The following is a 25,575-nucleotide window of genomic DNA, read 5'->3' on the forward strand; positions in this document are numbered from 1 at the left end:
TATTTTCTCACTTGACACTAAAAACTCACTCCTGTTACCTACATTATTTCTGTTGGTTTTTAAAATATTTGTCTTACTGACGTACTCTATATAAACATACTATTAGCTTCAAGGCTATGTGGCAAATGTTTATGTATTTTCTCATTTTACAGTAAAAACCCACTCCTGTTTCCTACATAATTTCTGTTAGTTTAAATATTTTTTTATCGACTTGCTGGGTGTATACATGTCATTAGCATCAAGGCCATGTGGCAAATGTTCACGTATTTTCCCATTTTGCACCAAAAACTCACTCCTGTTACCTACATTATTTCTGTTAGTTTTTTAAAATATTTGTTTTATTGTCTCGCTGGATGTAAACATACTATTTGCATAAAGGCTATGTGGCAATTAGTCAGGTATTTTCTCATTTTACACTAAAAACTCACTCCTGTTACCTACATTGTTTCTGTTTGTTTTTAAAATATTTGATTTTTATTTACACACTGTATGTAAATGAGTTATTAGCTTCAAGGCTATGGGGCAAATGTTTATGTATTTTCTCATTTTGCACTAAAAACTCACTCCTGTTACCTACATTATTTCTGTTTGTTTTTTAAAATATTTGTTTTATTGTCTCGCTGCATGTAAACATACTATTTGCATAAAAGCTATGTGGCAATTAGTCAGGTATTTTCTCATTTTACACTAAAAACTCACTCCTGTTACCTACATTGTTTCTGTTTGTTTTTAAAATTTTTGTTTTTTATTTACACACTGTATGTAAACGAGTTATTCGCATCAAGGCTATGTGGCAAATGTTCATGTATTTTCTCACGTTACACTAAAAACTCACTCCTGTTACATACATTATTTCTGTTGTTTTTTAAAATACTGTATACAAACATGCTATTAGCTTCAAGGCTATGTGGCAAATGTTTATGTATTTTGTCATTTTACACTAAAAACTCACTCCTGTTACCTACATTATTTATGGGTTTTTTTTAATATTTTTTTTAATTCTGTCACTGCATGTAAACATACTATTTTCCTAAAGGCTATACGGCATTTTTTTCCTGTATTTTCTCATTCTACAGCAAAAAAACTCAGTCCTGTTACTCCAACTTAGGAAGCTTGCAGAAAGATGAAATGAGGTTCCTTGAGATATGCCAACACACATTTGGAGGAGGTGAATGTGTGTTTTCTCAGATTTCCAGTTGGAAAAGAAGAATATTGCAAGGGAGCGGCACCGAGGAAATGGAAATGATTTGCTGGATTGGCTCTTCATCTTCGGGCGTGACTTTATGGCCTGGAAAGATAGGAGATAAAAAAAAAAAAAAAAGGAGATGAGCTAAAAAAGGTCCTTGAGGGAAGGTGGTGTAAATGAAGCTCCGCGGGCGAGCAATGAGGCGTGGATGGCAAATATACGCTGCACATCATCAGATAGAGATGCTTCTAGAAATGTCTTCATTGAAGTGTCGGCCCTCATCCATCAATCAATCATCCGAGAGAAACAATAACGCCGCCACAGAGGCGAAGGCGGCGGGTCGGCTTTTATGGGACTTACTCATGGGTGTCGGGAACAGCACTTAAGTGTGCTTCTGACACCCGGCGGGACGTAGCCGCCGCCTTGTTTGCCGTGCAGGCGGGGGGGGGGGCGGGGCCTGTTCTATAGCGCCATCTAGGCAAGACTGCACGTGTGGACTTGAAATTTCTCTAATGTGATGATCTGTGGTGTTGACACCACCTTTGGTGTGGATGCTGTCACGTGACACCATGGCACAGGCCTGACAGGGAGGACAACCTACGTCTTCTGGAACATTCCGCCTCTCAGTCACACAAAAGTTGGAAATTCAACCTCAGCTCAGTGAGCGTGAGGGACACAGTTTGCATTTAAAAAAAAAAAAAAAAATCATACATAGTTACAACAAAGTGAAGAAAAAAAAGGACGTAACTACAACAAACTTTAAAAAAATAATAATAATAATAATAAAGGGTACATAACTTCTAAAAAGGTAAAAGATAAATTTAAAATAAAAGGTACATAACTCCAAAAAAAAGGTGTAACTCCAACAAACTTAGGGGAAAAAAAAGGTACATAACTCCTAAAAACGCAAAAAAAAAAATCATAATAACAAAATAAGTATACATAACTACAACAATCTATAAATAAATTTAAAAAAAAGTAACTCCTACAAAGTAAAAAAAAAAGGGCAGATAACTCCTAAAAACGCCGAAAAACTAAATAATAATTAAACAAATAAGGGTACTTAACTCCAACAAACTAAAAAAAGGGGTAAAAAGTACGTAATTCCAACAAACTTTAAAAAAGTATGTAACTCCAACAAACTTAAGAAAAAAAAGTATGTTACTCCAACAAACTTTCAAAAAAAAATAGTACTTAACTCCAACAAACTTAAGAAAAAAAAGTATGTTACTCCAACAAACTTTCAAAAAAAATAGTACTTAACTCCAACAAACTTAAAGAAAAAAAATGGTACATAACTCCTAAAAACGCAAAAAAAATAAATTCATAATAACAAAATAAGGGTACGTAACTCCAACAAACTTTTAAAAAAAAAAAGGACCTAACTCCAACAAAGTAAAAAAAAGGCACATAACTCCTAAAAATGCCAAAAAACTAAATAATAATCAAACAAATAAGCGTACGTAACTCCAACAGACTAAAAAAAAAAAGGTTAATTACTCTGACAAACTTATGAAAAAAAAGTATTTTACACCAACAAACTTAAGTACATAACCCCAACAGACATAAAAAAAAAGGTAAAGAGTACGTAACTCCAACAAACTTAAGACAAAAAAAGGGTAAATTACCCCAACAAACTTATGAAAAAAAATATGTTACACCAACAAACTTAAGTACATAACCCCAACAAACTAAAAAAAAAAAAGGGGGGGGGGGTGGTACATGACTCCTAAAATAGCAAAAGATAAAATAAAAATAGGGGTACATAAGTCCAACAAACTACAAAAAAAGGGTAGGTAGCTCCAACAAACTTAAGGAAAAAAAGGCTACATAACTCCTAAAAACGCCAAAAACTAAATAAAAGCCAAACAAACATTAATAAAAAATAATAAGGGTACGTAACTCCAACACTCTTAAAAAAAGGGTACATAACTCCTAAAAACGCCAAAAAAACTAAATAATAATTAAACAAATAAGGATACTTAACTCCAACAAACTAAAAAAAGCGTAAAGGGTACATAACTCCAACTAAAAAAAGGATGTTACTCCAACAAACTTAAAAAAGTGTGTAACTCCAACAATTTTAAGGAAAAAAATGGTACATAACCATAAAATAAATCATAATGACAAAATAAGGGTACGTAACTCCAACAAACTAAAAAAAATAAAGTACGTAACTACAACAAACTTAAAAAAAAAAAAAAAAAGACGTAACTTCAACAAAGTAAAAAAAAGGGCAAACAAACCCTTAAAAACGCCAAAAACTAGTATAATCAAACAAATAAGGGTATGTGACTCCAACAAACTTAAGAAAAAAAAAAAGGTAAATAACACCAAAAAACTCAATAAAAAAAATCATCTTACTCCAGCAAACTTAAAAAAATAATTAAAAAAATAAAATACATAACTCCAACAAACCAAATAAAAAAAGGGGGGGGTGGGGGTGGTACATAACTCCTAAAAACGCAACAAAACAAAATCACAATAAAAAAAAATTATGGTACATAAGTTTAGCAAACTTAAAAAAAAAAAAAAAAGATATAACTCCAACAAAAGTAAAAAAAGGGGGCAAATAACTCCTAACAACACCAAAAAACGAAATAATTAATAAACAAACAATGGTATGTAACTCCAACAAAAGTAAAAAAAGGGGGCAAATAACTCCTAAAAACACCAAAAAACGAAATAATAAATAAACAAACAATGGTATGTAACTCCAACAAACTTAACAGGGAAAAAAAGGTAAATAACTCCAACAAACTTAAGAAAAAAAAATGTTACTCCAACAAACTTAACAAAAAAAAAAGGGACATAACTCCAAAAAACTAAATTTAAAAAAAGGGGGTGGTACATAACTTCTAAAAATGCAACAGAACAAAATCATAATAAAAAAAATAAGGGTAAAAATATAATACGTAACTACAGCAAACTTAAAAAAAAAAAAAAAAAAAAATTCAAAAGGACAACGCCAACAACGTAAAAAAAAAAAAATAAGGGCAAATAACTCCTAAAAACGACAAACACTAAATAATGATTGAACAAATAAGGGGACGTAATTCCAACAAACTACCAAAAAAAAGGGTATAGTATACATAACTCCAACAAATTTTAAAAATAGTACGCAACTCCAACAAACTTAAGGGGAAAAAAAGGTAAATAACTCCAACAAACTTAACAGAAAAAAAAGTATGTTACTCCAACAAACTTAAGTACACAACTCCAACAAAACAAAACAAAAGGGGGGGGGGGGGGGGGTAGTATGTAACTCCTAAAATTGCAACAACAAAAATAATTAAAAAAAATAAGGGTACGTAACTCCAACAAACTTAAAAAGAAAAAAGGGTACATAACTCCAAATTAAAAAAAAATAAAAAAAGTACTTAACTCCAGCAAATGCAAAAAAAGGGTATGTAATTAACAAAGATAGATAAATCCAACTAACTTAAAAAAAGAAAGTACATAACTCCAACAAACTTAAAAAAAGAAAGTACATAAATCCAACACACTTAAAAAAAAGAAAGTACATAAGTCCAACAAACTTTAAAAAAAGGTACATAAATCCAACAAACTTAAAAAGGTACATAACTGCAACAAACTTAAAAAAAAGAAAATACATAGCTCCAACAAAATTTAAAAAAGAAAATACATAACTCCGACATACTTGAAAAAAAAGAAAATACATAACCCCAACAAACTTTAAAAAAGGTACATACATCCAACAAACTTAAAAAAAGGTACATAAATCCAACATAACATAAAAAAAAAGGTGCATAACTCGGACAAACTTAAAAAAAAGAAAGTACATAACTCCAACAAACTTTTTTTTTAAAAGTACATAACTCCAACAAACTTTAAAAAAGGTACATACATCCAACAAACTTAAAAAAAAGGTACATAAATCCAACACAAAATAAAAAAAAAAAGGTGCATAACTCGGACAAACTTAAAAAAAAGAAAGTACATAACTCCAACAAACTTTTTTTTAAAAGTACATAACTCCAACAAACTTTTAAAAAAGGTATATAACTCCAACAAACTTAACAAAAAAGTACATAACTCGGACAAACTTCATAAAAAGGTAAGTACATAACTCCAACAAACTTAAAAAAAAGGTACATAACTCCAACAAACTTAAAAAAGGTACATAACTCCAACAAAATTATAAAAAGAAAATACATAACTCAAACAAACTTTAAAACAAAAGTACGTAAATCCAACAGACTTAAAGAGAAAAAGTAAATAACTCCAACAAATAAATAAAAACGGTACATAACTCCAACAAACTTAAAAAAAAGTACATAATTTCAACAAACTTGTAAAAGGTACATAACTCCAACAAAATTTTAAAAAAGAAACCACATAACTCAAACAAATGTTAAAAAAAAACTGTACATAACTCCAACAAACGTAAAAAAATAAGGGTATGTAACTCCACAAGTGTCTTCTTTTTGTTAGCCTTAGCGACATGCTAACACTACTTGAGGGCTGCATTGAAGGTGTATTCTTGCTAGTGCTAGCGACATGCTAACGCTCCTTAGAGGCTGCACTTGAAAGTGTCGTCTTGCTAGCGTTAGCGACATGCTAACGGGCTAACTGGCTCCTTTCCAAGCCGGGTGGCGCGAAAATCCCTCTGTAAAATCCAGCGCCTGGCGACAGGACGAGCGGCGCCACGCCATAAAAATAAGCTAAATGCTCCGAGAGTCACTTTTGCTGTATCGCAGTCTTTCTGAATTCCCCGAGCCGAGTCTCTTGATGGCTTCTGGGCATCATGAAACATGACACGTCATCCATTATTCTCTACACGCTCTGCTATCTGGGCTCGCTCCATATGGCCCGGGCTGTCTCCAGACACCCAAATCCCTTTCCTCGGGCCAGGGGCTGGTTTTTGTTTTTTTGTGGGCACCATCATCACCACCACATGGCTCCTCTTCCTCACAGGGGCCACGCCGCCGCCTGGCTGCTAAAGACGATGAAGATGAAGATGATGATGATGATGATGATGCAACCCAGATTCCGCCCGCCATGTTCTGACAGGACAATCCAGTCCATTGTTGGCCCAATTGCTAATTCATGCAAGTTGACAATCTGGAGGCAACAATTAAGGAAGCTTTGACGCTCGCCACAGATGAGAGCGAGTCGACAGGACACACACACACACACACACACACACACACACACACACACACACACACACACACTACACACGCGCGCACGCACCTCCGCTGAGACCCCAAACACGCAGGACGGACGAGTGGCTGCTAAGGCGAGCATGAAACGCCATTTGTCTTTGGACGCGTGCACTCAAGATGGACCCTGGCAGCTACAACACAAATATAGCAGACCCTCAATCAAGTGCTGTTCAAAATAAAGCCCGGGGACAACTTGCAGCCCGCATCTTTTATATACATACATATATACATATATATATATATATATAGATATATATATATATATGCTTAAAAAAGAAATGGTTTATTATATACCACCCAGACCTGGCATCCCTCAACAAGCTCAGTGAAATTAAATCAGCATGCAGTCACAGACAGAGACACCTCCTTGGTAACACATGAGCCAATCACCACGCCCCTACGCCTGCCTGTTCCTACCCGTTCTGTGCCCTATATAAACCATGGTAAGTGAATGCTTCCATTAAAATCTCTTGATGATTGAAGGAACCTCTCATGAAACAGTTCTGTAGAGATGAAATAGTCTTGTGATTTTTTCCCCCACACACACACACATACATACATACATACATACATACATACATACACATATATACATACACATATATATATATATATATATATATATATATATATATATATATATATATATATATATATATACATACATACATACCCGTTTCGATATGAGTTGGGAAATTGTGTTAGATGTAAATATAAACAGAATACAATGATTTGCAAATCCTTTTCAACCCATATTCAGTTGAATATGCTACAAAGACAACATATTTGATGTTCAAACTGATAAACATTAGTTTTTTTTGCCAATAATCATTAACTTTAGAATTTGATGCCAGCAACACGTGACAAAGAAGTTGGGAAAGGTGGCAATAAATACAGACAAAGTTGAGGAATGCTCATCAAACACTTATTTGGAACATCCCACAGGTGTGCAGGCTAATTGGGAACAGGTGGGTGCCATGATTGGGTATAAAAACAGCTTCCCAAAAAATGCTCAGTCTTCCACAAGAAAGGATGGGGCGAGGTACACCACTTTGTCCACAACTGCGTGAGCAAATAGTCAAACAGTTTAAGAACAACGTTTCTCAAAGTGCAATTGCAAGAAATTGAGGGATTTCAACATCTACGCTCCAGAGAATCTGGAGAAATCACTCCACGTAAGCGGCATGGCCGGAAAAAAATATTGAATGACCGTGACCTTCCATCCCTCAGACGGCACTGTATCAAAATCCGACATCAATCTCTAATGGATATCACCACATGGGCTCAGGAACACTTCAGAAAACCACTGTTACTAAATACAGTTTGTCGCTACATCTGTAAGTGCAAGTTAAAGCTCTACTATGCAAAGCGAAAGACTTATCAACAACATCCAGAAACGCCGCCAGCTTCTCTGGGCCCGAGATCATCTAAGATGGACTGATGTAAAGTGGAAAAGTGTTCTGTGGTCTGACGAGTCCACATTTCAAATTGTTTTTGGAAATATTCGACATCGTGTCATCCGGACCAAAGGGGAAGCGAACCATCCAGACTGCTATCGACGCAAAGTTAAAAAGCCAGCATCTGTGATGGTATGGGGGTGCATTAGTGCCCAAGGCATGGGTAACTTACACATCTGTGAAGGCACCATTAATGCTGAAAAGTACATACAGGTTTTGGAACAACGTTGCCATCCAAGCAACGTTATCATGGACGCCCCTGCTTATTTCAGCAAGACAATGCCAAGCCACGTGTTACAACATCTAGGCTTCATAGTAAAAGAGTGTGGGTACTTTCCTGGCCCGTCTGCAGTCCAGACCTGTCTCCCATGGAAAATGTGCGGCGTATCATGAAGCGTAAAATACGACAGCGGAGACCCCGGACTGTTGAACGACTGAAGCTCTACATAAAACAAAAATGGGAAAGAATTCCACTTTTAAAGCTTCAACAATTAGTTTCCTCAGTTCCTAAATATTTATTGAGTGTTGTTAAAGGGGAACATTATCACAATTTCAGAAGGGTTAAAACCAATAAAAAATCAGTTCCCTGTTGCATGTTTTATTTTTTGAAGTTTTTTTCTAAATTTTACCCATCCCGGAATATCCCTAAAAAAAGCTTTAAAGTGCCTGATTTTCGCTATCTGTGAAGCCATCCAGTGATGCCAATACGGATAGCACAGCAGGATATAGCGACATTAGCTCGGATTCAGACTCGGATTTCCGCGATTCAACAGATTACGCATGTATTGAAACGGATGGTTGGAGTATGGAGGCAAATAGCGAAAACGAAATGGAAGAAGAACCCGAATCTATTGCGCAAATAGCTATTCGACCATGTTTTCCTTAGCACCGGCGGTAAAATGTGCAGACCAAACGATCGGAAGTTTCGCATCTTGTGAAACTGGATCAACTTAAATCTGTCGATTGGTAAGTGTTTGTTTGGCATTAAATGTGGGTGGAGGGAAACGCTGGATGTAAATATAGTTTCAAATGTACATACAGCTAGCCTAAATAGCATGTTAGCATTGATTAGCTGGCAGTCATGCCGCGACCAAATATGTCTGATTAGCACATAAGATCAACAAAACTCACCTTTGTGATTTTGTTGACTTTATGGTTGGATATGCATCTGCAGGTTATCCATACATCTCTGTGCCATGTCTGTCATCGCCGGTAAAATGTGCAGACCAACGATCGGAAGTTTTGCATCTTGTGAAACTGGATCAATCTTGTGACAATGGATCAACTTAAATCCATCGATTGGTAAGTGTTTGTTTGGCATCAAATGTGGGTGGAGGGAAACGCTGGATGTAAATATAGTTTCAAATGTACATATAGCATGTTAGCATCGATTAGCTGGCAGTCATGCCGCGACCAAATATGTCTGATTAGCACATAAGTCAATAACATCAACAAAACTCACCTTTGTGATTTCGTTGACTTTATGGTTGCAAATGCATCTGCAGGTTATCCATACATCTCTGTGCCATGTTTGCCTTAGCACCGCCGGTAAAATGTGCAGACCAACGATTGGAAGTTTCGCATCTTGTGACAATGGATCAACTTAAATCCATCGATTGGTAAGTGTTTGTTTGGCATTAAATGTGGGTGGAGGGAAACGCTGGATGTAAACATTGTTTCAAATGTACATACAGCTAGCCTAAATAGCATGTTAGCAACGATTAGCTGGCAGTCATGCCGCGACCAAATATGTCTGATTGGCACATAAGTCAATTACATAAACAAAACTGACCTTTTTGATTTCGTTGACTTTATGGTTGCAAATGCATCTGCAGGTTATCCATACATCTCTGTGCCATGTCTGTCATCGCCGGTAAAATGTGCAGACCAACGATTGGAAGTTTCGCATCTTGTGACACTGGATCAACACAAATCCGTCGATTGGTAAGTGTTTGTTTGGCATCAAATGTGGGTGGAGGGAAACGCTGGATGTAAATATAGTTTCAAATGTACATACAGCTAGCCTAAATAGCATGTTAGCATCGATTGGCTGGCAGTCATGCCGCGACCAAATATGTCTGATTAGCACATAAGTCAATAACATCAACAAAACTCACCTTTGTGATTTCGTTGACTTTATGGTTGCAAATGCATCTGCAGGTTATCCATACATCTCTGTGCCATGTCTGTCATCGCCGGTAAAATGTGCAGACCAACGATCGGAAGTTTCGCATCTTGTGACAATGGATCAACTTAAATCCGTCGATTGGTAAGTGTTTGTTTGGCATTAAATGTGGGTGGAGGAAACGCTGGATGTAAATATAGTTTCAAATGTACATACAGCTAGCCTAAATAGCATGTTAGCACCGATTAGCTGGCAGTCATGCCGCGACCAAATATGTCTGATTGGCACATAAGTCAATAACATCAACAAAACTCACCTTTGTGATTTTGTTGACTTTAGGGTTGGAAATGCATCTGCAGGTTATCCATACATCTCTGTGCCATGTCTGTCATCGCCGGTAAAATGTGGAGACCAACGATCGGAAGTTTCGCATCTCGTGACACTGGATCAACTTAAATTCGTCGATTGGTAAGTGTTTGTTCGGCATCAAATATGGGTGGAGGGAAACGCTGGATGTAAATATAGTTTCAAATGTACATATAGCATGTTAGCATTGATTAGCTGGTAGTCATGCCGCGACCAAATATGTCTGATTAGCACATAAGTCAATAACATCAACAAAACTCACCTTTGTGATTTCGTTGACTTTATGGTTGCAAATGCATCTGCAGGTTATCCATACATCTCTGTGCCATGTCTGTCATCGCCGGTAAAATGTGCAGACCAACGATCGGAAGTTTTGCATCTTGTGACAATGGATCAACTTAAATCCATCAATTGGTAAGTGTTTGTTTGGCATTAAATGTAGGTGGAGGGAAACGCTGGATGTAAATATAGTTTCAAATGTACATACAGCTAGCCTAAATAGCATGTTAGCATCGATTAGCTGGTAGTCATGCCGCGACCAAATATGTCTGATTAGCACATAAGTCAATAACATCTACAAAACTCACCTTTGTGATTTCGTTGACTTTATGGTTGGAAATGCATCTGCAGGTTATCCATACGTCTCTGTGCCATGTCTGTCATCGCCGGTAAAATGTGCAGACCAACGATTGGAAGTTTTGCATCTTGTGACACTGGATCAACTTAAATCCGTCGATTGGTAAGTGTTTGTTTGGCATTAAATGTGGGTGGAGGGAAACGCTGGATGTAAACATAGTTTCAAATGTACATACAGCTAGCCTAAATAGCATGTTAGCAATGATTAGCTGGCAGTCATGCCGCGATCAAATATGTCTGATTAGCACATTAGTCAATAACATAAAAAAAACTCACCTTTGTGATTTCGTTGACTTTATGGTTGGAAATGCATCTGCAGGTTATCCATACATCTCTGTGCCATGTCTGTCATCGCCGGTAAAATGTGCAGACCAACGATTGGAAGTTTCGCATCTTGTGACACTGGATCAACTTAAATCCGTCGATTGGTAAGTGTTTGTTTGGCATTAAATGTGGGTGGAGGGAAACGCTGGATGTAAATATAGTTTCAAATGTACATACAGCTAGCCTAAATAGCATGTTAGCACCGATTAGCTGGCAGTCATGCCGCGACCAAATATGTCTGATTGGCACATAAGTCAGTAACATCAACAAAACTCACCTTTGTGATTTAGTTGACTTTATGGTTGGAAATGCATCTGCAGGTTATCCATACATCTCTGTGCCATGTCTGTCATCGCCGGTAAAATGTGCAGACCAACGATCAGAAGTTTCGCATGTTGTGACACTGGATCAACTTAAATCTGTCGATTGGTAAGTGTTTGTTTGGCATCAAATGTGGGTGGAGGGAAACGCTGGATGTAAATATAGTTTCAAATGTACATACAGCTAGCCTAAATAGCATGTTAGCATCGATTAGCTGGCAGTCATCCCGCGACCAAATATGTCTGATTGGCACATAAGTCAATAACATCAACAAAACTCACCTTTGTGATTTAGTTGACTTTATGGTTGGAAATGCATCTGCAGGTTATCCATACATCTCTGTGCCATGTCTATCATCGCCGGTAAAATGTGCAGACCAACGATCGGAAGTTTTGCATCTTGTGACAATGGATCAACTTAAATCCATCAATTGGTAAGTGTTTGTTTGGCATTAAATGTAGGTGGAGGGAAACGCTGGATGTAAATATAGTTTCAAATGTACATACAGCTAGCCTAAATAGCATGTTAGCATCGATTAGCTGGTAGTCATGCCGCGACCAAATATGTCTGATTAGCACATAAGTCAATAACATCTACAAAACTCACCTTTGTGATTTCGTTGACTTTATGGTTGGAAATGCATCTGCAGGTTATCCATACATCTCTGTGCCATGTCTGTCATCGCCGGTAAAATGTGCAGACCAACGATTGGAAGTTTTGCATCTTGTGACACTGGATCAACTTAAATCCGTCGATTGGTAAGTGTTTGTTTGGCATTAAATATGGGTGGAGGGAAACGCTGGATGTAAACATAGTTTCAAATGTACATACAGCTAGCCTAAATAGCATGTTAGCAATGATTAGCTGGCAGTCATGCCGCGATCAAATATGTCTGATTAGCACATTAGTCAATAACATCAAAAAAACTCACCTTTGTGATTTCGTTGACTTTATGGTTGGAAATGCATCTGCAGGTTATCCATACATCTCTGTGCCATGTCTGTCATCGCCGGTAAAATGTGCAGACCAACGTTTGGAAGTTTCGCATCTTGTGACACTGGATCAACTTAAATCCGTCGATTGGTAAGTGTTTGTTTGGCATTAAATGTGGGTGGAGGGAAACGCTGGATGTAAACATAGTTTCAAATGTACATACAGCTAGCATAAATAGCATGTTAGCATAAATTAGCTGGCAGTCATGCCGCGACCAAATATGTCTGATTGGCACATAAGTCAATAACATCAACAAAACTCACCTTTGTGATTTCGTTGACTTTATGGTTGCAAATGCATCTGCAGGTTATCCATACATCTCTGTGCCATGTTTGCCTTAGCACCGCCGGTAAAATGTGCAGACCAACGATCGGAAGTTTCGCATCTTGTGACAATGGATCAACTTAAATCCATCGATTGGTAAGTGTTTGTTTGGCATTAAATGTGGGTGGAGGGAAACGCTGGATGTAAATATAGTTTCAAATGTACATACAGCTAGCCTAAATAGCATGTTAGCACCGATTAGCTGGCAGTCATGCCGCGACCAAATATGTCTGATTGGCACATAAGTCAGTAACATCAACAAAACTCACCTTTGTGATTTAGTTGACTTTATGGTTGGAAATGCATCTGCAGGTTATCCATACATCTCTGTGCCATGTCTGTCATCGCCGGTAAAATGTGCAGACCAACGATCAGAAGTTTCGCATGTTGTGACACTGGATCAACTTAAATCTGTCGATTGGTAAGTGTTTGTTTGGCATCAAATGTGGGTGGAGGGAAACGCTGGATGTAGATATAGTTTCAAATGTACATACAGCTAGCCTAAATAGCATGTTAGCATCGATTAGCTGGCAGTCATCCCGCGACCAAATATGTCTGATTGGCACATAAGTCAATAACATCAACAAAACTCACCTTTGTGATTTAGTTGACTTTATGGTTGGAAATGCATCTGCAGGTTATCCATACATCTCTGTGCCATGTCTATCATCGCCGGTAAAATGTGCAGACACTCCGGCACATTCGACGGGGGTCTGGCGGCAGATTTCTTTGACTTTTATCGTTGGAAAGGCATCTGCTTTGAGTGCCGCAGGATATCCACACAATCTTGCCATCTCTGTAGTAGCATAGCTTTCGTCGGTAAAGTGTGCGGAACAAACGACTGACCATTTCGTCGGCGATCCCCACACCCTCGTATTTTGGACAAATGCCCTCCGACAACACACCCACCAGGCATGATGTCTCCAAGGTTCCAGAAAATAGTCGAAAAAACGGAAAACAACAGAGCTGAGACGCGGTGTTTGTAATTACCGAGGTGACGTCACGTTCTGACGTCATCGCTCCAAGAGCGATAAATAAAAAGGCGCTTAATTCGCCAAAATTCACCCATTTAGAGTTCGAAAATCGGTTAAAAAAAAAAAGGTATTTTTTCTGCAACATCAAGGTATATATTGACGCTTACATAGGTCTGCTGATAATGTTCCCCTTTAAAAGCATTTAAGTCTCACCTTAAAACTCATCTGTATACTCTAGCCTTTAAATAGACCTCCTTTTTAGACCAGTTGATCTGCCGCTTCTTTTCTTTTTTCTCCTTTGTCCCCCCCCTCCCTTGTGGACCATGGATGAAATACTGGCTGTCCAGAGTCGAGACCCAGGATGGACCGCTCGCCTGTGTATCGGTTGGAGACATCTCTACGCTGCTGCTCCGCCTCCGCTTGGGATGGTTTCCTGTGGACGGGACTCTGGCTGCTGTCTTGGATCCGCTTTGAACTGAACTCTCGCGGCTGTGTTGGAGCCACTATGGATTGAACTTTCACAGTATTATGTTAGACCCGCTCGACATCCATTGCTTTCGGTCCCCTAGAGGAGAGGGGCAGGGGGGGGTTGCCCACATCTGAGGTCCTCTCCAAGGTTTCTCATAGACAGCATTGTCACTGGCGTCCCACTGGATGTGAGTTTTCCCTTGCCCTTTTGTGGGTTCTTCCGAGGATGTCGTAGTCGTAATGGTTTGTGCAGTCCTGTGAGACATTTGTGATTTGGGGCTATATAAATAAACATTGATTGCTTGATTGAAAAGGTGATGCAACACAGTGGTGAACATGCCCTTTCCCAACTACATTGTCACTTATTGCCGCCATGAATTTCTAAGTTAATTATTATTTGCAAAAAAATAAAGTTTATGAGTTTGAACATCAAATATCTTGTCTTTGTAGCGCATTCAACTGAATATGGGTTGAAAAGGATTTGCAAATCCGTTTATATTTACATCCAACACAATTTCCCAACTCACATGGAAACGGGGGTTTTGTACGATACACGTGTCTAGATCGTTATTATCGCCGACTCAGCAGTTTGCGTCGTCTTTTCGCTTGTTACCGCGTTGTACGGTTCGCACGTGAATTGTGAATTATATTTATATAGCGCTTTTCTCAAGTGACTCAAAGCGCTTTACATAGTGACACCCAATATCTAAGTTGCATTTAAACCAGTGTGGGTGGCACTGGGAGCAGGTGGGTAAAGTGTCTTGCCCAAGGACACAACCAATCAATCAATCAATCAATGTTTATTTATATAGCCCCAAATCACAAATGTCTCAAAGGACTGCACAAATCATTACGACTACAACATCCTCGGAAGAACCCACAAAAGGGCAAGGAAAACTCACACCCAGTGGGCAGGGAGAATTCACATCCAGTGGGACGCCAGTGACAATGCTGACTATGAGAAACCTTGGAGAGGACCTCAGATGTGGGCAACCCCCCCCCCCCCCTCCCCCCTATAGGGGACCGAAAGCAATGGATATCGAGCGGGTCCAACATGATACTGTGAAAGTTCAATCCAGAGTGGCTCCAACACAGCCGCGAGAGTTCAGTTCAAAGCGGATCCAAGACAGCAGCGAGAGTCCCGTCCAGAGGAAACCATCCCAAGCGGAGGCGGATCAGCAGCGTAGAGATGTCCCCAATCGATACAGGCGAGCGGTCCATCCTGGGTCTCGACTCTGGACAGCCAGTACTTCATGCATGGTTATCGGACCGGACCCCCTCCACAAGGGAGGGGGGGACATAGGAGAAAGAAAAGAAGCGGAAGATCAACTGGTCTAAAAAGTGAGTCTATTTAAAGGCTAGAGTATACAAATGAGTTTTAAGGTGAGACTTAAATGCTTCTACTGAGGTGGCATCTCGAACTGTTACCAGAGTACTGGAGCCCGAACGGAAAACGCTCTATAGCCCACAGACTTTTTTTGGGCTCTAGGAATCACTAATAAGCCGGAGTCTTTTGAACGCAGATTTCTTGCCGGGACATATGGTACAATACAATCGGCAAGATAGGATGGAGCTAGACCGTGTAGTATTTTATACGTAAGTAGTAAAACCTTAAAGTCACATCTTAAGTGCACAGTACGCCAGTGCTGGTGAGCCAGTACAGGCGTAATGTGATCAAACTTTCTTGTTCTTGTCAAAAGTCTAGCAGCCGCATTTTGTACCAACTGTAATCTTTTAATGCTAGACATGGGGAGACCCCAAAATAACACGTTACAGTAATCGAGACGAGGCGTAACAAACGCAACGGCAGTAACTAGGATGGCACAAGCGGGAATCGAACCCGCAACCCTCAAGTTGCTGGCACGGCCACTCTACCGACTCTACAAAATCCCGGTGGGCGCTTACGGATCGCCGACTCGGCAGGTTGGGGACGAGGCGCACGCGTAGTCCGCAGCGTGGCGGCGTTAGGACAAAAACTAAATAAACTCCCAGAGTCGCGTTGTCACAAGTCGTCGGCTCCCCGTCGTGGATCGCCGCGTGTTTGCGCATTGCAGTCGGGGGTAGCGTGGGGGGGAGGGGGGGCTTACATGAGGGTGATGCTAAGTGAAATGCTCATTTTGCGTTGGTGATTACCGAGGCCCATGGGCAATATGCGCTAATGTGAGCTAATGCAATAGATTACACAGTGCGGGCCCAGGGGAGCAGACAGCAAACAGATGTGGTCTACTCCGCCATGGCGAGGGGGGGTTGGACGGGGGGGCGGGGGCAGAAAAAACTTGCTCAAGATTGTCCACGGTCTGATGTCGGTGTGTCCGACCTTTGCTGAGCCGTGCGCGTATTTGATGTGACTTGTCTCTCCCCCCCCGAATAGATGAGACGTTTTATTTCCGGGGAAAATGACAAGAGGTGGTTGGGAATCAAACTCCGTCAATTGTAGCACACACTCGCATTTGACATACTTTACTATGTAAAGTACTATTCATATTGGTATTATTGAAATGCGATTTTCTTATTTAAAAGGGGATAGCAGGTCCATTCTATGTGTCATACTTGATCATTTCGCTATATTTTTGCTAAAAGGATTTAGTAGAGAACATCGAGGATAAAGTTCGCAACTTTTGGTCGCTAATAAAAAAGCCTTGCCTGTACCGGAAGTAGCAGACGATGTGCGCGTGACGTCACGGGTTGTGGAGCTCCTCACATCTGAACATTGTTTACAATCATGGCCACCAGCAGCTAGAGCGATTCGGATCGAGAAAACGACGATTTCCTTGTTAATTTGAGCGAAGATTAAAGATTCGTGGATGAGGAAAGTGAGAGTGAAGGACTAGGGGGAAAAAAACTAAACAGCAGAGCGATTCAGTAATTTTACACATATTTACTAGCGTAATTCTGGAAAATCCCTTATCTTCTTATTGAGTTACAAGTGTTTTAGTGAGATTATATGGTCATTACCTGTACAACCTGAAAGTCGGACGGGTGTGGTGACCGCCAGTGTCACCGAGGGAAGCCACGTTTCTCGACGAGGCGAAGGCAGCCGATGCTTCCTCCACGGTGGAAGCATCCGACGGGTGGGAGGAGGCAAGAGAGTCCGCAGCTGCCTCTTTGACAGGTGCAGGAGGAACGACGCAAGCTCTCCGCTCAGGTCTACGGTAAGAGCCGACTTATTTACTAGGATAATTCTGGAAAATCCCTCATCTGCTTATTGTGTTACTAGTGTTTTAGTGAGATTATATGGTTGTACCTGTACAACCTGAAAGTCGGACGGGTGTGGTGACCGCCAGTGTCTCCGAGGGAAGTCACGTTTCTCGACGGGGCGAAGGCAGCCGATGCTTCCTCCACGGTGGAAGCATCCGACGGGTGGGAGGAGGCAAGAGAGCCCGCAGCTGCTACTTTGACAGGTGCAAGAGGAACAATGCAAGCTCTCCGCTCAGGTCTACGGTAAGAGCAGACTTATTTACTAGGATAATACTGGAAAATCCCTCATCTGCTTATTGAGTTACTAGTGTTTTAGTGAGATTATATGGTCGTACCTGTACAACCTGAAAGTCGGACGGGTGTGGTGACCGCCAGTGTCTCCGAGGGAAGCCACGTGGGCGGAGGCAAGAGAGTCCGCAGCTGCCTCTGACAGGGGCAGGGGGAAAGACGCAAGCTCTCTGCTTATGTCTACTGTAAGCGCCGACTTATTACCACCATTTTCTCACCGAAACCTGCCGGTTGACATGTGGTCGGGAACCATGTTCGCTTGACCGCTCTGTTCCATAGTAAAGCTTCACTGTCATCTTTCGAGAATGTAAACAATGAAACACCGGCTGTGTTCGTGTTGCTAAAGGCGGCCGCCATCCACCGCTTCCCACCTACGTCTTTCTTCTTTGACGTCTCCAATATTAATTGAACAAATTGCAAAAGATTCAGCAACACAGATGTTTTAGCAGGATTATTATACTATATTATATAAATTATATAAATATTTATATATTATATAAATATTTACATTTATATTTTATATATTATACATATATATTTATATAAATATTTATATATTATATACATTAAATAAATGGTGATTAGTGTCCGCCCTGATTTTTCCTCAAGGCAACAATTTTGATTGACTTTTTACTTTGTCAATGTCACCCTCTCGTGGCTGATAGCCGTAATTACAACAAAATAGATCGCATCGATCATTTCAAATTTACCAGCAACCCTGAATGCAACATTCGCTTGAATATAACAATGTAATACTGTATAATTTAATATATGTACTCCACATGTTCAAAAGCGTGACGTCACTAATCAAGAAGGTGCTCACGAGTGTATCAAAGTAATAATTTAGTTATTTCAGTCAAAAGAAGATTTAAATACAAAGTGATACTGTACTTGCTTTGACTTTTCCTCAGACAACAATTTTGATGAACTTTTTACTTTGTCAATGTCGCCCTCCCGTGGCCGACCTTCGTAATTACACCAAAGTAGATTACATCGTTTATTTAATCAATTATCACACACACATATCCCAGCAACCCTGAATGCAGCATTGGCTTGAATATAACAATATGATCCTGTATAATTTATTAAAAAATAAATGTACTTCACATATTCTAATTATTTCAGTCAAAAGATGACTTTATGATTTATTTCCAACAAAAAGAAGATAATACAAAGTGATACTGTACTTGCTTTGATTTTTAATTTGTCAATTTTGCCCTCTTGTGGCCGATCTCCGTAATTACAACAAATTTGGATCACATCGATCATTTCAATAATCATCACACACATTTCCCAGTAACCCTGAATGTAGCATTCACTTGAACGTAACAATACTGTATTATTATAATATATGTACTTCACATGTCCAAAAGTGTGACGTCACTACTCAAGAAGGCCCTCACAGGTGCACCAAAGCTATATTTTAGTTAGTTCAGTAAAAAATAAACATCTGAAGATTTTTTTAATAAATTATTTCAAACAAAAAGATATAAACACAAAGTGATACTGAACTTTTTACTTCATCAATGTCCTTCTCTTGTGGCCGATCTCGGTAACTACAACAAAGTAGATCACGTCAATCATTTTATCAATCATCGCACACATTTCCCAGCAGCCTTGAATGCAACATTTGCTTGGATATAACATGATATTGTATAATTAAATATAAACTATGTATCTCACATGTTCAAAATCGTGACGTCACTAATGGAGAAGGCGCTCACTAGTATATCAAAGCTATATTTTAGTTACATTTTTTATGAATGATTTCAAACAAAAATATATAAATACACAGTAATTCTGTACTTTTGATTTTTCCTCAGGCAACAATTTTGAGGAACTTTTTACTTTGTCAATGTCGCCCCCTGGTGGCAGATCTGGGTAATTACAACTAAGTGGATCACATCGTCACACACATTTCCCTGCCGCCCTGAATGTGACATTCGCTTGGATAGAACAATGTCATATTGTATAATTTAATATAAACTATGTACTTCACATGTTCAACAGCGTGATGTCACTAATGAAGAAGGTGCTTACTAGTGTATCAAAGCTATATTTTAGCTATAAAAAAAATTATGAATGATTTCAAACAAAAATATATAAATACAAAGTAATTCTGTACTTTCATTTTTCCTCAGGCAACAATTTTGAGGAACTTTTTACTTTGTCAATGTCGCCCTCTTGTGACAGATCTCGGTAATTACAACTAAGTGGATCACATCGATTATTTAGTCAATTATCACACACATTTCCCTGCCGCCCTGAATGTGACATTCGCTTGGATTATAACAATGTAATATTGTATAATTAAATATAAACTATTTACTTCACATGTTCAGAAGCGTGACATCACTAATAAAGAAGGCGCTCACAAGTGTATCAAGGTTATATTTTAGTTATTTTAGTCAAAAGATTTAAATACAAAGTGATACTGTACTTGCTTTGATTTTTCCTCAGGCAACAATTTTGATGAACTTTTTACCTTGTCAATGTCGCCCTCTCGTGGCCGACCTTCGTAATTACATTAAAGTAGATCAGGTCGTTCATTTAATCAATTATCACACACATTTCCCAGCGACCCTGAATGTAGCATTGGCTTGAATATATAAAAATTATTATACATTACTGTATAATATCAAATATATGCACTTCACATATTATAATTAAGTCAAAAGATTATTTTCTTCAATTATTTCCAACAAAAGGAATACATGAATACAAAGCGATACTGTACTTTTTTTTTTCCTCAGGCAACAATTTTGATGTAATTTTTACTTTGTCAATGTCGTCCTCTTGTGGCCGATCTCAGTAACTACAACAAAGTAGATCAAATCGATCATTGAATCAATCATCACAAACATTTCCCAGCAGCCTTGAATGTAACATTCGCATGGATATAACGCGATATTATACAATTTAATAAACTATCACATGTTCAAAAACGTGACATCACTTATCAAAGCTATATTTTAGTTATTTCAATTTTTATGGATGATTTCAAACAAAAATATATAAATACAAAAGCAATACTGTATTTGCTTTGATTTTTCCTCAGGCAACAATTTTGACGTATTTTACTTTTGTCAATATCGCCCTCTTGTGGCCGATCTCTGTAATCACAACAAATCGGATCACATCAATCATTTCAATAATCATCACACACATTTCCCAGCAGCCCTGAATGTAACATTCGCTTGAATATAACAATGTATCCATCCATCCATCCATTTCCTACCGCTTATTCCCTTTGGGGTCGCGGGGGGTTAGGGTTAGGGTTAGTTACAGTTACAATCGGGTGGAAGGCAGTGTACACTCTGGACAAGTCGCCACCTCATCGCAGTATAACAATGTAATATGTATAATTTAATATGAAATATGTACTTCACATATTCAAAAGCGTGACGTCATTAATCAAAGAGGCGCTCATGAATGAATGTAAGTTATATTTTAGTTATTTCAGTCAAAAGATGATTTTTTTTTACCAATTATTTCAAACAAAAAGAAGACCTAAATACAAAATGATACTGTACTTGCTTTGATTTTTCCTCAGGCAACAATTTTGATGAACTTTTTACCTCGTCAATGTCGCCCTCTCGTGGCCGACCTTCGTAATTACATTAAAGTAGATCAGGTCGTTCATTTAATCAATTATCACACACATTTCCCAGCGACCCTGAATGTAGCATTGGCTTGAATATCACAATGTGATACTGCATAATTTATTGTAGAATAAATGTACTTCACATATTCTAATTATTTCAGTCAAAAGATGACTTTTTAATGAATTATTTCCAACAAAAGGAATAATTAAATACAAGGTAATATTGTAATTGCTTTGATTTTTCCTCAGGCAACAATTTTGATGTACTTTTTACTTTGTCAATCTCGCTCTCTTGAGGCCGATCTCTGTAATTACAGCGCGGATCACATCAATCATTTCAATAATCATCACAAACATTTCCCAGCAGCCCTGAATGTAACATTCGCTTGAATATAACAATGTATCCATCCATCCATCCATTTTCTACCGCTTATTCCCTTTGGGGTCGCGGGTACCAATCTCAGATACAATCGGGCGGAAGGCATTGAACACCCTGGACATGCCGCCACCTCATTGCAGTATAACAATGTATAGTTTAATATGAAATATGTACTTCACATATTCAAAAGTGTGATGTTATTAAGGAGGCGCTCACGAATGAATGGAAGTTATATTTTAGTTATCAGTCAAAAGATGATTTTTTTAAAGAATTTTTTTAAACAAAAAGAAGACCTAAATACAAAGTGATACTGTACTTGCTTTGATTTTTCCTCAGGCAACAACTTTGATCAACTTTTTGCCTTGTCAATGTCGCCCTCTCGTGGCCGACCTTCGTAATTACATTAAAGTGGATCAGGTCGTTCATTTAATCAATTATTTCTCGCATTTCCCAGCGACCCTGACAATGTGATACTGTATAATTTATGGTAGAATAAATGTACTTCACATATTCTAATTATTTCATTCAAAAGATGACTTTTTTATGAATTATTTCCAACAAAAGGAATACATAAATACAAGGCAATACTGTAATTGCTTTTGATTTTTCCTCAGGCAACAATTTTGATGTACTTTACGTTGCCAATGTCGCCCTCTTGTGGCCGATCTTGGTAACTACAACAAAGTTGATCACGTCGATCATTTAAATAATCCTCATCATCATCACACCTTTCTGCCTCTTTTTATTGAAACGAGTCTTAATACAAATCTCCAAACAATATTTTACATAAGTGAAACAAAGAAAAATAACTTAATCTCCAAGGTGGCACATCTTGTAAACAATGGGGAGTGATGTCATTCACAGTGTACAAGTGGAAGTTGTGATTAATCACAGCTGGTGTTTTGTCCCAAAGCAGGCGTTCGCTCACCTTGAGAGATGGCGAGTGAAACTAAATAAAGGCTTTGAGGAGGTCTGACGCAGCTGAAAAGTGACTTCATGTAGCAGGAAGTAGTTGTACCAATGGGAGGAAGTGGTCAGTGTTGGAGGACAGAAGCTGCACTTCCACACATGTTCATGTCCACACGTGTAAACACACACACACACACACGCACACGCACACGCACACGCACACGCACACGCACGGGCTGAAAAAGGGACTGAAGGCACAGGAACTTGTCACCTGAGGCCTTCCAAAAGAAGGTAGCGGCGAGGGGAAAAGAAAGTTGACAGTTTGAGAAGAAAAAGGGGAACTTCTAGGCTGTGTGGTCGGAGGTACCGTATTGCGGGTTGGGGGCGGAGCCTGCAGGCTCTCTTCTCTGCAGGCTGGGTGGAGTGGTCATGTGCTGGAAGAGAACACTCCTGCCCCCTGGTGGAAGACATGCACAATATGTTTAGTGACAGGCCGCCATACACTTCATACTGCGTTATACTTCATACTGCGATATACTTTATACCTCATACTACAATATACTTCAGACTGCGATGTACTTTATACTGCAATGTACTTCATACTGCAATATACATCTTACTGCCATATACTTCAGACTGCGATATACTGCATACTGCGATATAATTTTTTACACTTGACTTCTTACTTCATACTGCGATATACTTCATACTGCGATATACTCAATACTGCGATATACTGTACCTCATACTGCGATATACTGTACCTTATACTGCAATACACATACTATATACCTCATATTGCGATACCGCTCATACTGCGATATACTGTACCTCATACTGCGATATAACTCATACGGCGATATACCTCATACTGTAATACACCTCATACTGCGATATACCTCATACTGCGATAAACTGTTCCTTATACTGCGATATAACTCATACTGCGATATACCTTGTACTGCAATACACCTCATACTGCGATATACCTCATACTGTAATACACCTCATACTGCGATATACTGTACCTCATACTGCGATAAACTGTTCCTTATACTGCGATATAACTCATCCTGCGATATACCTCATACTGCGATATACTGTACCTCATACGGCGATATACCTCATACTGCAATACACCTCATACTGCGATATACCTCATACTGCAATAAACTGTTCCTTATACTGCGATATGACTCATACTGCAATAAACTGTTCCTTATACTGCGATATGACTCATACTGCAATAAACTGTTCCTTATACTGCGATATGACTCATACTGCGATATACCTCATACTGCGATATACTGTACCTCATACTGCGATATACCTCATACTGCAATAAACTGTTCCTTATACTGCGATATGACTCATACTGCAATAAACTGTTCCTTATACTGCGATATGACTCATACTGCGATATACCTCATACTGCGATATACTGTACCTCATACTGCGATATACCTCATACTGCGATATACTGTACCTCATACTGCGATATACTGTACCTCATACTGCAATACACCTCATACTGCAATACACCTCATACTGCGATATACTGTACCTCATACTGCGATATACTGTACTTCATACTGCAATATACCTCGTACTGCGATATACTGTACCTCATACTGCGATATACCTCATACTGCGATATACTGTACCTCATACTGCGATATACCTCATACTGCGATATACCTCATACTGCAATACACCTCATACTGCGATATACCTCATACTGCGATATACTGTACCTCATACGGCGATATACCTCGTACTGCGATAAACTGTTCCTTATACTGCGATATACCTCATACTGCGATATACCTCATACTGCGATAAACTGTACCTCATACGGCGATATACCTCGTACTGCGATAAACTGTTCCTTATACTGCGATATACCTCATACTGCGATATACCTCATACTGCGATAAACTGTACCTCATACTGCGATAAACTGTACCTCATACTGCGATATACCTCATACTGTAATATACTGTACCTTATACTGTAATATACTTAATACGGCGATACCCCTCATACTTTGATAAAGGGCTGGGCGATATATCGCAGGTTTGTCTCTGTGCGATATAGAAAATGACTGTATCGTAGTATTCGATTATATGTTCTCACACCGTTGCTTTAAGCTGCGTGCATTACATTACTGGCGTGTCTCACTCCTTCTCGTCTGTCCTTCTCACATAGATGTAAAATAAGCCCGCCTTGCTACATACGTCACATACTCTCGCGCGTCTAGCGTCACACGCTCTCACCGAGAGCTAACGTTAGCTGAGGCAGGTCGAGTTGCATTTAGCTGCGTGCATCACACAACAGGCGTTTCTCCTCCTCGTCTCTCATTCTGACAGATACGGAAAACAAGCCCGCCTTCTTACATACAGTTGTGAGCAAAATTATTCAACCCTCACACAATTGTGGTGTTTCAGAAAGTTGGACACTTATTCCTTATTTTGTTTATAGTCATATCAAATAAAGATGCATTAAACAGACAAATGCAACTTGTATTACAACATTATATTTTGTAACATACCAAACAGTGTCATTTCTCTTAATATCTCATTATTCAACCCCTTGAAGATTTCTTAAGAACAAAATTTGAATAAGGTATTTTCAATCAGGTGTTGAAAACACATGTAGATGTGATTAGAACCATAATGAGCAACAATTAAACTGATTGAAAAAGACTGACGCTCAGCTTCTTATGGATGGTCAATGGTGTATTTGCAACATGGTGAAGTCCAGAGAGTGGTCAAAGAAGTCAAGAGAGGAGGTAATTTCTCTTCATAAGAAAGGATATGGATATAAGAAAATAG

At 38.9% G+C, this 25,575-nt stretch overlaps 1 protein-coding gene across 2 annotated transcripts in view; it reads right to left on the reverse strand.

Annotated features, from left to right (window-relative positions):
• Positions 1-22,556: 22,556 nt before the first annotated feature.
• The window catches only part of znf217 (zinc finger protein 217), a 29,221-nt gene continuing 26,202 nt past the window's right edge, over positions 22,557-25,575 (reverse strand). Inside the window, exons 5-6 of one of the 2 annotated variants that reach the window (XM_061902660.1) lie at positions 23,109-23,198; positions 22,557-23,019 (exon numbers count right to left, since the gene is read on the reverse strand). In XM_061902660.1, the coding sequence (XP_061758644.1) occupies positions 23,009-23,019; positions 23,109-23,198 (101 nt within the window). In that variant the 3' untranslated portion in view covers positions 22,557-23,008. Of the gene's footprint in view, positions 23,199-25,575 lie in introns of both variants that reach the window. The other variant, XM_061902659.1, reaches the window with a different exon arrangement.

This window comes from Nerophis ophidion, linkage group LG06 (genome assembly GCF_033978795.1).
Source record: "Nerophis ophidion isolate RoL-2023_Sa linkage group LG06, RoL_Noph_v1.0, whole genome shotgun sequence".
NCBI lineage: Eukaryota > Metazoa > Chordata > Actinopteri > Syngnathiformes > Syngnathidae > Nerophis > Nerophis ophidion.